We start from the raw sequence: 13,432 nt of genomic DNA, 5'->3' as shown, positions 1-13,432 counted from the left end.
TTTACTGTGTGCTTTATTGTGATTGGTCTGTAAATAAAGGAAGTAGAGCAAAATGAACAACCTGGCCTAAACAGGTCATCTGTAGCGTCCATAGTAGTCTTTACTGTATTCTGATGTTTCAATGCAACACTTATAATAAGAATAAAAAGCAAAATTTGAGATGGGGGTGGCAGTGGTGGGTCCTGTTTCTGTTTTTGCATCCCATTTTTGTAGCTTTTGCAGAATTACACAAGAGCCACATGTGGTTGGAAAGATCTGGGTTTTGTGTTCTGAACACTGTACTGTTATTATTTTTGACTGGCTCTGTGTGATCTAAAACACTACTGTGTGGTTTTGAGCATGGATAACACTGTTTTCATGCCATTCGTGCGGTTTTTGCCAGAAGGGTCAGGGGTTTTTGTTCAAACCCAAATTGGAAGTTGGACTTTGTGATTAGGAATTTTGAAGAAAGGGGTCTAAGGTTTCAAAAACATGAATGAACATTTGTGACAAACTGTAACTAAATGGCTTATAAAGACGACCGCAAAAACATTTGGACAAGCTTTTAAAACTTAGGCTACAAAAAAACATTTACAAGCAGATCAGTCAGAGCGCAAATGATTGCTCAGACTTTACCCATCTTTGATCTCTGACTTCATATTAATGCCATTCTTACTCAGAACTGCCTTTGTGTCACTTGCTATAGTAGGTGTATCCTATTAGGAACACATTTTGTCATCATTACGAACACGCACAGATTTCCAGAGTAAAACAATACAATCCCTGCTGTCAGAGCTCAGACATTTGAGAAAGAGGCAATAAACTCTCAGACTATGGTGTCTCTAAGAGTCTTGGGATCTTCAGGCTCACCTATCTCTCTTTTGTCTTTGTACTCTAGTTTCTTTGATAAAATAATGACTTTCACGGTTGCAATATTTGGGAGGTTACAGTTCTGCAGTGACTCCTGTTTTTTTTTGTTTTCTCCTTTAGGTTGTATACATGAAGTCATCTGTTTGTGTTGGACAGCAGGATTTAAATGTAACCGGCTCTTTGTGCTGTGCAGCACACACTAGAGATCTGTGGGGGGGTTTTTTTTCTCCACTAAGAAAAAATGAAAATGGAAGAAATGCAATCAATCATAATGATTATGTGGACTCCTTAAAGAGCTCAGCGAGCCAGGAGAGTGACAGAGATGGCGACCTTCTTATCTCCACCGAGTTAAGAGGAGCGAGCTCAGGCAGCACTTTGACCCCGTTTGCTTGTGTGTTTTTTCAAAAGGCCACGGAGCCAAGTGCGCTCAGTCAAACGAATGTCCTCCTACAGACATCAGAGAGCACTTCTCCTTTCCTCCTTTGCTCTCTCCCACACAGTTGTTTTTCCTCACAGTTGCACTCTTCTGCAATGACACATGTGAGCAAGAACTGTATAAGGTCCACGCTTTAGCTGCGCTTCACATTTACTTTGTTCAGTTTTCCTCTCTGCAAAGCACCTCCAGCTTGTGACTTTAATGCTGCTATTGTGAGCGCGGTATTTATGTGAGGGTTTTATATTACTCCAGACTCTAATGTTAATAATCACATCATGATATTGAAGTGATTAATTTACAAAGTCCTTGTCAAATTTCAATCTGCTGCATTGTGTGACATGAATAAATGACTTTAGAAGAGATACTTAACTTTTTTTAATTTATTTTTTTTAAATAAAGCAGGGAAGAAAGAAAAAACAAGCTGTTGTTTTGTTAGAGAGAAGAGCTTTTCAGTTCCAAAATGTAGATTATTTATAGTCATCTGCAAATTTTGTAATTAAAGACACAATAAGGGCATGACAGTAAGAATAAAAACTGTTGCAGCAGTGTAGTTGGATTTCTTTAAATTGACATTAGTAATGTGTTGCAGCCATAGGTGAACAGAGTTAATGCCCTTCGGTTTCCCAGCTGAAGGATCACAGGCATTTCTTCATCGCCGAGATATTTCTGCAGCCGCAAAGCTCGGTTTTGTGTCAGCTCCAGTGTCATGGCGGATTTCAAAGTGTGCTCCTGCCCTCCCCAAGTGCATTAGCATTTCTCCTCTCCCCCCACCATTCTTTTTTTTCTTTTTCTTCCCCCCCCCCCCACCCCCTTCCACAGTCTTCCCTCTGATGTCACACCGAAGCTCAGACATGTTAACACAAACCTTCATGCTAACACAGTTCAGTCTGTCACTGGAGAATATTCTTTTACCTGCTTCTGGAGCACAGGAAGACTTTTTCATTTTCGCTGTCTCCGTTTACAATAGATCAGAGGCCTCTGCTGCACCGCTGAACTCCTGAACTCCTGTATACATTACTAATGAACCTCTGGATTGTTATACAGTCATATGTTAACAGGAAAGACAGGGGCGCACTCTCTCTCTCTTTCGGTGTGCGTGTGTATGTGAGACCAATGCATTACTGTCATGAAGGTTTCTTGGCCTGGGCCTGCTCTAATTGATAGGGGCTGCTGGTATTTACTTACATTCTCTGGGCGGATTAAATCTCAAAGGAAAGGGGAGGTTGTTTTTCTTCTGGCTTTGTTTTAATATCAATGCTTTTGAGTGTGTGTGTGTGTGTGTGTGTGTGTGTGTGTGTGTGTGTGTGTGTGTATTTTTGTCATCCCATGTGGTTCTGCATTTGTCCTTTCTCCATGACGAGAACTGTCCAATCCTGTAAAGCTGCATGCCGCCCAGGTACCACAGAGCACCAAATCTAATCAGCTGCTACAGTCAAATGTACATGCTACTTTGCTGGTTTTGTTTGTTTTTTGTTTGTGTGTGTGTGTGTGTGTTAGGAGTAGAGAGACTCATTTACTGCACACAGTCAATAGTAAATATCATTAACTCTGTGGCTACTTTTTAATTTGTTCAGTGTGTTTAATATGCAGTCGAGGTCTGCCTGGATAACTGAGGCACTTCATATGCTACAGTGTATCAGAGCAAAGCTGAGGTCTCCCAGCTGAGGCAGTGGAAGAAGGGACAGAAGCAACAAATAGCAAATGCTGACTGAGTGCAAAGGACATGCAAGAAAATGTAAGTCGAAGGCTAGATTCAGATTTCTGGTTGAATACTGCGGACACAAGCAACTGGTCAGACTGTAGTCAGTAGACCAGAATCAGGCACTGGGATAGGACTGATAGGACTCGATATTTTTTTAGCTGGATGGCGATACACAATATATATCTCGATATTTTTTTTAAAGCCATAAAGTAAAAACAAAAAGAGAGTTCTTAGTCAAAGCTGTGTCCCAGATGTCACACAGGCACTTTTATTAACATACAGGATAGATGTACATGAAAACATTACTCAAAAATAAATTATGAGCATTTATTAAATAATAATGCTCCATAAATAAAAGAAAACAATGTTGTTTTTGTGCATAACAAAAAGCTCACAATTGTGCTGTCAAAATGTAAACTAAAAGATGCTGAGCATGATAACAAAGGCAGACAGATTTTACAGCTGCTCTGTTCCCAAGTTCTACTGCGTCATTGACAGCCTGGAGTTTGAAATCCTCTTTGTAACCACGTCGCTGAACAGGCGCCATTTATGGTTCTTATACACACACAGTACGGTAATATTACGTTGAAGCACAGTACGTATTACTCCGCGAGGCTCCTCGGCAGCCGTAATGCTCCGACAATCCATCAAGCGGTGCAGCTCCGTCGTACCAAAACATTTTTTGACAGAGTTCTGAGCGCTGTCTACCACATAAAATCGGTTCGCGGTCATCAAGCACAACCAGAATTCATACATAAGGCGCACTGTCAACTTTTGAGAAAATGAAATGATTTTAGGCCGTGCAGCCAGTGTTGCCAACTTAGTGACTTTGTCGCTATATTTAGCGAGATTTCAGACCCCGAGTTTTCTAAAAAAAAAAAAAAGTCGCTAAAAAAAGACGTGAACGTGCGTATCGCTTTTACTCTCAACAAGCAGCGGGTGCTGTAACGCAGTCAGTTCTTCTTTTACTCTTTTACTCTTATGCTGTTTTGTGGATCACAAGGTTTAAAACTACTTATAAACACACACACAAAGTAACTCCACCAGAGTGCCTATTTCGGGTCACTTTTGCCGGTCCAAGCCCGGGTAAAGGAGCAGGGTTGGAATTGTGACATTAAAAAAAACCAATAATTGCTAAAAGAAATTTAATTTGTAGTTCTAAATAAACTCTAAATGCATTTAGGACGTTTTTTACTCACTTTATGTCTCTTCCACGATGTTATTTCTCTCTCCAACAACGCGTAGATTAGATTAGATTTGGTCATGCTAATCTGTTTATGCAAATTAGGCGATGATGTCATTTAGCGACTTCTAGTGACTTTTAGGACAACCAATAGCGATTTTCCTTGCTGAGGAGTTGGCAACACTGCGTACAAACCCTGAAGCACGTAAAAACTCTGAAGCACGCACAAACTCCAAAACACGCACAAACTCCAAAACATGTGAAAACACGTAAAAACTCCAAAACACGTACAAACTCTGAAGCACGTACAAAAGATAACATAAATGCTCCAGGATGTTAGGGGCAGTGTTGAACTTTTGTTACCTAGTGGCTACACAAGCCAGCAAGTACCAACGACCGGATTTGGTGTGTGGTAGTAACAGGTAAATGAACATTTTTTTTTTTTATTTGACTATATATGAATGCTTGTGTATAAATACACAAACAATACACATATGCTTTCATGCTTTCAATTGTGTAATTTAAGTGATCTAGGTAGCTCTGTTTTGGAAGTTCAGTTCATGCTAGAAATGTGTTTTGGAGTTTGTACGTGCTTTTTGGAGTTTGTACGTGTTTTGTCTCTAGGGCCCACCGCATATATTTATATATAAACATATATAAATAAAACCACTTTTTTTTTTTTTTTACATTAGTAATTCCTTTTGTGCATAATTTTATATTATTGTTAATAATAAATTAATTAAAGCAACAAAACAACCTGAAGAGCCGGTTCAGAGCCGAAAGAGCCGGCTCTTTTTAGTGAGCCGAACAGAAAGAGCCAGTTCTTTAAAAAGAGCCGGAAATCCCATCACTATGGGGAAGGGGGAGGCGAGGCCGAATAACGTTGCGTAGAGACAAAAGTGGATGAAAGACAGGCAAACTTGCGGCTCCACGAGTATAATTACGTAACTTATACTATATCGATATAAACGATATTGTCACATCTCATATCTCGTATAAAAATATATCAATTTTTTTTTTAAACTCGATATATCGCCCAGCCCTACACTGCAATGTACATTAAAGATCTAAAAATTAAAAAGGAACAATATATTAACTGAAGAGGTCTTTTCTCAAAGTTGCTCTTAGATTATTGGTATTGGGTGTGAATGGCATAGCTCTGCCTTTGTATTTAAGAACAAAAGAGAAGGTAAGTGAAGGGAAAGTTTGTTTCAGGTATTGTTAGTTTTGTAAGAGTCACAGATCCATGATTTTAGAGCTTTATCAGATGAAATACTGCACAGTGGTTTACTTGTAAAAGTATTTATTATTCTGCTAAAGTATGCGTGCCTTCATTTATCTAACACGTTCAAACAATGCAGCGCTATGGTTACCAGTGTCGTCTTGGATTTCAGGACCCATTTCATTTTCTGCTTTTTCTGTTAGTTTTGTTTGTTTGTTTGTTTGTTTGTTTGTTTGTTTGTTTTGGGGGGGGGCTGTTGGCTGGGGTCTGCAAACCTCACAACCTGTAAACAGCTGATAAATGGTGGGAATCTGTAAGCTTTCCTGTCTGAAAATCGAGGGGGTTTTTATGTAGTGCACAGTAGGGATGGGTATTGATAAGATTTTCACGATTCCGATTCCATTTTCGATTCTGTTTAACGATTCGATTCTTTATCGATTCTCTTATCGATTCTTTTTAAAAAAGGAGAACACTAAGGTCGAATAGCTTAGAACTTTGTTTTATATCTTCTCTTTGAACAAGATAGAAATTTAGGAGTAACGTTGCCTTACAAACCCAACAGTGAGATCTTAAGAGATCCAGAGCCTACGGCTCTTCAATGGGGTGTCACAGGGTCCCCAGGAAAAAAATTGTAAATGTACAATAATAAAATAAATATTCTTCTGTAACAATAACAAAGTATAACATAAATTATTCTGTAGCAATTACACAAGAATATCCAGTAATGTCCCTGCCTACAATTAAACACATTCACTCAAAATAGGGGCATCTGCTGTGGCAAATGGGTGCAAGCCTTTTACCACAAACTTAGTCACTGCTCGTGACATTCGTCTATCCTGGCCTGAAAGGAGACGCTACCGGTAGACTGCAGCGACAACTGCCAGCATCTGAGCCAGCCAGACTCTGTCTGTCTCTCTCATCATGGTCACCTAAATGCACAGTAATGGCAGGTTTTGTAATAAGGCAGATCGCGCTAACATAATATGCACTGTTGTTGATTATTTACCTGCCGCATTAACGGGAGAGGACGTGCAAACGTTACCGCTGCTGCTGGGTTTCACGAGTCCGGAGCGGAATTAAAAACACGACATTCATTTAAGGTCATCGTGTGTTTTTTGCATATTTGTAGTGTTTCCTCCCTTAAATGAAATATCTACTTTGGAAGTTGCCCCGTTGTCATCCGTTCTCGTAAAGTATAGCCAAACTTTTGAGCCTTTGAGCCGCTTAGGTACCATGTTTCCTGCCAGGTAAATGACGCTCCGCAACGTGGTGACGTCATTCGGGGCGACTGAAATCGATAAGGGAATCGTTTGCAAAAGTGGCAAACAATTCCAAGGAATTGAAACAGATACCCATCCCTAGTGCACAGCGACGTTGGCATGTCAGTCAGTGTTTAAGCATATTTTTTGCAGTACATTGAGTTCATGTAGTTTTGTAGAGTCAACAACAACAAACAGTTGTTCTACATGGAGATGCAGACATGTTGAGATGATAAAAGTTTGTCAGCTGGATTTAACTTTTCTGTTTCTATTCTGCTATTCAGTGAGTTAGTCATTCTTTCATGTATTGATTTTTTAAAATCATATTGGTGAAAATATATTTGCACCTTTTTTCTTTGGCTTTTGATTAAAAAAATTATACTCTAAATCACAACATAGCACTTCTATGTAGGGGTCACTGATGGGTATGATCAAGCCACTAAATGAAGTCGCGTCTTTTTGAAGAGTGGTATTTGTAATGTTTTGGAGGTTGAATGCTGTGCATACGTAAGGTTTTCCTTTGAGGGTGAGAATTGACATTGACGGAGGCTAAGAGAGGCTTTCTGGAATCAGACCGACAGCAGACTGCACACTAGAGATGTTTGTCACAGACAGTGACCAGCTTGTTCACCATTGTCTTACTATTAACACAATCCTGCGACATTTTAACTCAACAAAAAGTGTTTTAAAAAGGGAGCAGCACCAGTATCCAGGCTGTCTGTTGGCTGGCCACGTCTAATATTCTGATCTGTGTGGCACAGAAAAAAAACGTGAAAATGTGAACACACAAGTACAGCCGCACACACACACAGACCAGATAAGATGTTCTTTTGTGCAAAAGTGCCTATTTTCTCCATCTCCTTTAATGGCGTTTCCTCCAGTCTGAAACCTTTTGATTTCATCTGCTTCTCTGGCTGTTTCCACGCCACGTTTGTGCACACATGCAAGTTTAACTCTGTGTGTGTGTTTGTGTGTGTGTGCACATGCATACTTGTCAGGTTGGAGATTGCAGTGTTGATTATGTGTCTGATGTTGTCGACGGAGTGACATCCCTTCTAATGAAATAATGGTCTAGTGCCAGAGTGGTGGAGGATTGCACATTGTAGACCTCAATTATAGACAAGATTTTTTTTCCCTCCTGTCAGGAAAAAAATACAGGTTTTTCTTTCCTTTTAACACAAGTGCTTATAACAAACAAAATGCTAAATAAAGGAGTTACTTTTCAGCCAGACTTGGGTCTAAGTGATTTTTCTTTAGATAATGGATAGAAAGGACACAGAAATGCCTTAATTCACCATCTCTTTAGCCAATCTGATGCCACAAAACAGCTATTGCCCTCACTATGTGCCGAAATCAGCCACAGCAAACTGGTTGTTTTCCAGTCCACACTACACTTTTTTTGTTTTTTTTTTCTTTGTTTTTTTCGGTGCTCTTGTAATGTCCCCTCTTTTCTTTGAGATGGATTTTACTCTGCTACATGCATTATCCTGTGAGCCGTGTAATTTATTTTGCACAACAAATGATCTTTTTAAGCGTCCTATTTTCTGCTGTGTCCCTTCTAAAAGCTGCTGTGAAATTAGTATATATTTTCTTCTTTTAAAAAAATCAAAAGTCTTGTTTTGAGGATACTTTATATTTTATCACAAACGGGGAGAAGATTTTCAGATGGTCATTTTCAAAATTGGAAATTGAATAAATAAAAATCAGGTTTGACTACTTTCAATTTCATTATTTTTAATTTTTTGTTAATGACACGGTAAATAGAAATTTCTTGAGAAAGTCGAAGCTCAGGTCCTACAGACAATTCAATTATTATTATTTTTTTAATAGACGGTAAAGTGTCTTCAAACAATCTCAGTATGTAGCTATTGTCACAAATGGTGGCAAAATGTATCAAATCACCATTTGTGACAACAGCCACACACTGAGATTGTACTGCGATCAATATACTGACTCTAATTAATCACTAAATAGTCTTTGGTAATTAATTCAGTTACTGAAAAAGAGCTAGTCAGGTCCCAGTCAGTCATGTAATGCAGCTTTAGTGACGACAACTTTCTCTCTGTCTTTTTCAGGGTGGACCCTATTCCGTATGACACTCCCAAGCCAGCGGGACACACCAGGTTTGTGTGTGTTTCAGACACACACTCGCGTACAGATGGCATCCAGATGCCCTATGGCGATGTGCTGTTGCACATGGGTGACTTCACTGAGCTGGGCCTGCCCTCTGAAGTTAAGAAGTTCAACGACTGGCTAGGTACTGAACTACTTAACCCACATGCTCAGTACAGCTGTTCTAGATCCATGCATTGTTTTTCTCTCTCACACAAACACGTACAAATGCAAAGTCTCTAAAGAGCAGGAGGCAGGGCCTGAAGCATGTTTAACTGTTAACCAGACAACACAATGAACCCCTCCGCCTCCCCTCTGTTTAGCCCCAACTGCTGTGCTAAAGTGTCCAGTTTAACCCCTTTGACCTAACACCCTGAATCAGTTAACCTTTCACCTCTCCCTCTGGCCCCATGCTGTAGGTAAATCTTTAGCTTTCATGTGTGTATGTGTTTTCCAAGTTGTGTGGTTTCAGAACCGTTAGCCAGTGCTTTGTTTGTGGACCCATGAAACCATTTTTGGCCCCATGTTATAGACATGTTTCACTCAGTAGAAGCACACATGCTCCATGCCTGTGCCTCTCACACTCTAAATCAGTAGGTACCACTAACTAGACTGGGCTATAGTACTTCAGGATTTTGAATTATTTTTTTCTTTAGTTTTAACTGTTTGCATTTGTCTGTTGATCAGCCAGAACAGTGTCCTGAAATTACATTTAACCTTTAAGCTTTATGACTGTGTGGCTTACACGTTCACACACCCCCTGGTCTCCCTGGTTCAAGACCAGGAGGGGGCTCAAGCTGAGCAGCTGAAAGAATCTTTAAACTTTGATTGCAGTCCCTGAGCATGTAGAGTGAAGACTGCTGAAGGAAATTGTTTGACGAATTGGAGTCCCTCACAAGCTCTTATGTTCTGAACTGTCGCACAGAGACAATTCACGATGCTGTCAAGCCCTACATAATATTTCTGGCCGGAGGGGTTTAATAAACATGGCCTGCAAAATCAGTTCATCAGCAAAAAAAAAACAACTCACTTTGTGTTCAATCAGCGCATATCGTTGATTTCAGTAGTTTGATCTGTGTGCTGAAAAGTGGACGGAAAATGGAAAATGTTGAACATGTGGCATTGGTGGTGGTGTTATTTAACTGTAACGAAAACAACGTTTAATTTTAGAGAATAAACATTGATTTTTTTTTTTTAAGTTGATTTATGAACCTGTCACGACTTATTTTCATATTTTCAGAGTGGAAACCTTTAGCTTGTAAACCTTTTGAAGTAGTCCTCCTCGAAATCTGTGTTTTGAGTTTCAAACACTTTGCCCCCCTGTAGAGTTGAAAGGTGGCTGTCAAAGTTGTGCCTCTCCAAAGATGACAGGGGCTGCAGTCAGTCTGCTTTCACTGCATTTACAGTGGATTCTAGCACTGACCCAATTTTCACAGCCAAATAAAAATCTAGTTTACAGAAACTTCTCAGCCCTTTCCTGCAGCATGATCCACTTCTCCAACACTCTGTATCCACTTTTTAATTCATTTTTAATAGAGTTTGGCTGAAAAGGCATTTTCATTTCACTCCTAATACACAGTCTTGTTGAGTTCACAGCCTACTGCTCTTATACTCCATGTAACATGTAACACATGACTGCAGATACATTGCAAATATTTTTATGGACCAGGGTTACTTTCCTGTCACTGTGTCAGTCCACACTAAGATTTTTTTTTACCTTGGTGTGTGTATATATATATATATATATATATATATATATATATATATATATATATAATACATACATACATAAAATATTGCTAGACATGATGAAGAGTAGAGGAGAGAGGACTTTCTACACTGAGACGCATCTTAAACAGTTCAAACTACAATGTGAAAGGCTGAATGTGAGTGTTGAAAGTTCAAAACCTGCTGCAAACGTTAAAAGTTGGTCAGAGCTGATAGAACACATTTAAACCTTTAAAGTCTGCATTTTCAGCTTTATGAATTCTGAATGTGATTGGTTGTCAGTCACAGTAGTACGCCCACTTTGCCAGCTTGACTCTTTAAAGTACTCTCAGGTGCTTTGCCCTTAATTACCCTGAAACGCGCGCGCGCGCACACACACACACACACACACACACACACGCGCACACACACACACATCATACATGCACTCATACCAAAAAAAAGAACAGACACACACACACACACACACATCATACATGCACTCATACCAAAAAAAAGAACAGACACTAATGCTGGCTTTTACACGTCCCTTTTCTTTCCCCCTTAAACAGCACCTGGCCCCACCAGGAGGTTGTCCATCAACGCAGACAGTCAGTGCGTGTGTGTCTGCGTGTGCAGACGTGGTTGTGCGCTTTGTTCATCCAGAGTGAAAACAGAGATATTGGTCATAATGGGGAATCGATGCAGAGCAAAGTGGAAAATGACTTTGTGTAGTTGGGAGCACCCTGCCTGCTAATGCCTCATAGAAGACTGTGTGTCTGCAGACTATACACCTGGTCCTCCAACTCAAATGACTGATGTAGAGTGGAAGAGGTAGAAAATGGCAATGGGGTAGTCTAGCTGCTTGTTGGAAAAAACCTTTAAATAAATGAATTTAGTTTTCGGCATCGTTACACTTTTACATAATTAAATTTAAAATGGAAACTATTTGATTGTGCTGTATTATTTTTTCTTTTTTTATCATATTTATCATTTGCTCTTCAGATGACACACAGGTCTCTGCAGCCTCCACAATGAGAGAAATGTAGTTTATTTATCTTGTGGCTCTTTCATTTCTGCTGTTAGCTTTAGAGATGGACCAATCCGATATTACGTATCGGTATCGGTCCGATACTGACCTAAATTACTGGATCGGATATCGGAGAAAAATAAAAAATGTAATCCGATCCATTAAATATCACGAAAGCACCTCACAAAACTTGCAACACGCCGTAACTCACCTCAGAACGTTAGCAGTTGGAGCAGTATGCATCACGTGATAGAGCGGCTGTGGCATGCGGGACCTGTCGGTGGTCTGGATAGCATGTGGAGCTTCGCTAGCAACCCGGCATTTCATCTCCGACAAAGTTATCCCCGAGAGAAGTAAAGCAAGTGTGTAAGTCCATCTCTGAATGTTTGTAAAGCATTCCTGCCTTAAGCTTAACAAGCGATATATGGAGCGACTGCCTCTCCTGCTGCTACTTCAATCACGAAACTGCTTAACGATCAGCTGATCGGCTTTTCTGTCGCGAGTCCGTGTCTCTAGTTTGCTTTTGGCCCACTTTGCACCAGAAAGAGGAAACCAGCGGCTGAACAACAGCAGCACGTTTAAGCTTGATCAGCTGTTGTTAGAATGTATTTAATATTACTTTCTACTCCAGGATCTTTTTCTACGTAGCTTACGGCTGTAACTGTGCAGGGGCGGATCTAGCAAAGTTTAGCCAGGGGGGCCGATAGGGCATGAACAGGGAAAAGGGGGCACAAAGACATACTTTTCTTTCTTATTCTCATTTAAAATGTCGAGCTTTTAATAAATAATTATCTGACACCCAAAGTTTTAATTTTATGTAAAATGAATAGAAGTCAATTACTGTATATAGTGACTATTAAGTCTAATATATATACCCTAGTAAGCTATAGTACTTTTTCCTTTGGGAAGGTACCATCTGTGCAGTCTGCAATTTTGTTGAAGAAAGATGTTGAATCTATTTAATATTTCTTGAAAAATAATTGATTTCTGTGCATTTTTTTCACACTGCATCAAATTAAGGTTGATTACGTCGATTAAGCATCATGAGGTGGAGCGTGAGGGGTGGTTCCCTATTTTTTATTTTTTTATTTTTGTTGCTGGGAGTTGGAACCCTATTAGTTAGGTTGCTTAATATTTACGCTAAGTACTCTTTAAAATACCAGAATAGGGAGGATGGTGTAGGTTTAAGTTTATTAGATTGATCAGTATTGCTGAACTATGAAATATTTTTTTTGTATACAGGTATAACAGAATAGCTTTAGTGTAGTTGTTGTTTTAAACTTGAGTATGAACTTGCAGACTTGCAAAATGCAGCAAGATATTTTAAAAAACAGTTTTGTTGATTAAAAAACACTATATCGGATTCATATCGGTATCGGCAGATATCCAAATTTATGATATCGGTATCGGTATCGGACATAAAAAAAGTGGTATCGTGCCATCTCTAGTTAGCTTTACATGGCTAACAGCTTCGAATGAATGTGAACCAAGTACTTGTCAAAGGTTTGATATTGGCTTAAAGGTCACCTTTGGACCTTGTTGATGTAGCAGAGTTTCAGAGAGTGAAAGTGAGACCAGGAGACTAGACCGTCTTTTACATTTGTCAGGCACAGCAGTTCAGTAATTGTTTTCAGTGTTTCTCAGGGTGAACGATCCAGATTAAAATGTATGGAATGTTTGCCAGGTCAACACAGTTGCGTAACACAGTTTAATTATTGGGCAGAAGCGGCGTCCTGCAGGTAGGTATCTTAATGGTACAAAGCATTATTGAAGCTGAAACTGGGGAAAAACAGAGGTCTCATCAGATAAATCTGAACAGATTTTCTGTGATGGAGGAGGAATTTGTTGTAGGTGTGCAGCTTTTTTTTTTTTTTTTTTTTTTTTTTTTTTGGAAAAGTCTGTGCCGCCTCATCTATCTGCTCCTCTCACACT

At 39.6% G+C, this 13,432-nt stretch overlaps 1 protein-coding gene across 3 annotated transcripts in view; it reads left to right on the top strand.

Moving 5' to 3' along the window:
* The window catches only part of mpped2a (metallophosphoesterase domain containing 2a), an 82,337-nt gene that overhangs the window by 19,707 nt on the left and 49,198 nt on the right, over positions 1-13,432 (top strand). For all 3 annotated transcript variants that reach the window (XM_004575140.6, XM_004575139.6, XM_076885369.1), the window contains one exon: positions 8,727-8,908. In XM_004575140.6, the coding sequence (XP_004575197.1) occupies positions 8,727-8,908 (182 nt within the window). The remainder of the gene's footprint in view (positions 1-8,726; positions 8,909-13,432) is intronic.

The sequence above is a fragment of the Maylandia zebra genome, linkage group LG1, assembly GCF_041146795.1.
Source record: "Maylandia zebra isolate NMK-2024a linkage group LG1, Mzebra_GT3a, whole genome shotgun sequence".
Taxonomy (NCBI): Eukaryota; Metazoa; Chordata; class Actinopteri; order Cichliformes; family Cichlidae; genus Maylandia; species Maylandia zebra.
Note: the sequence above shows the minus strand (reverse complement) of the source record. Positions and strands in the feature narration are given on the sequence as shown.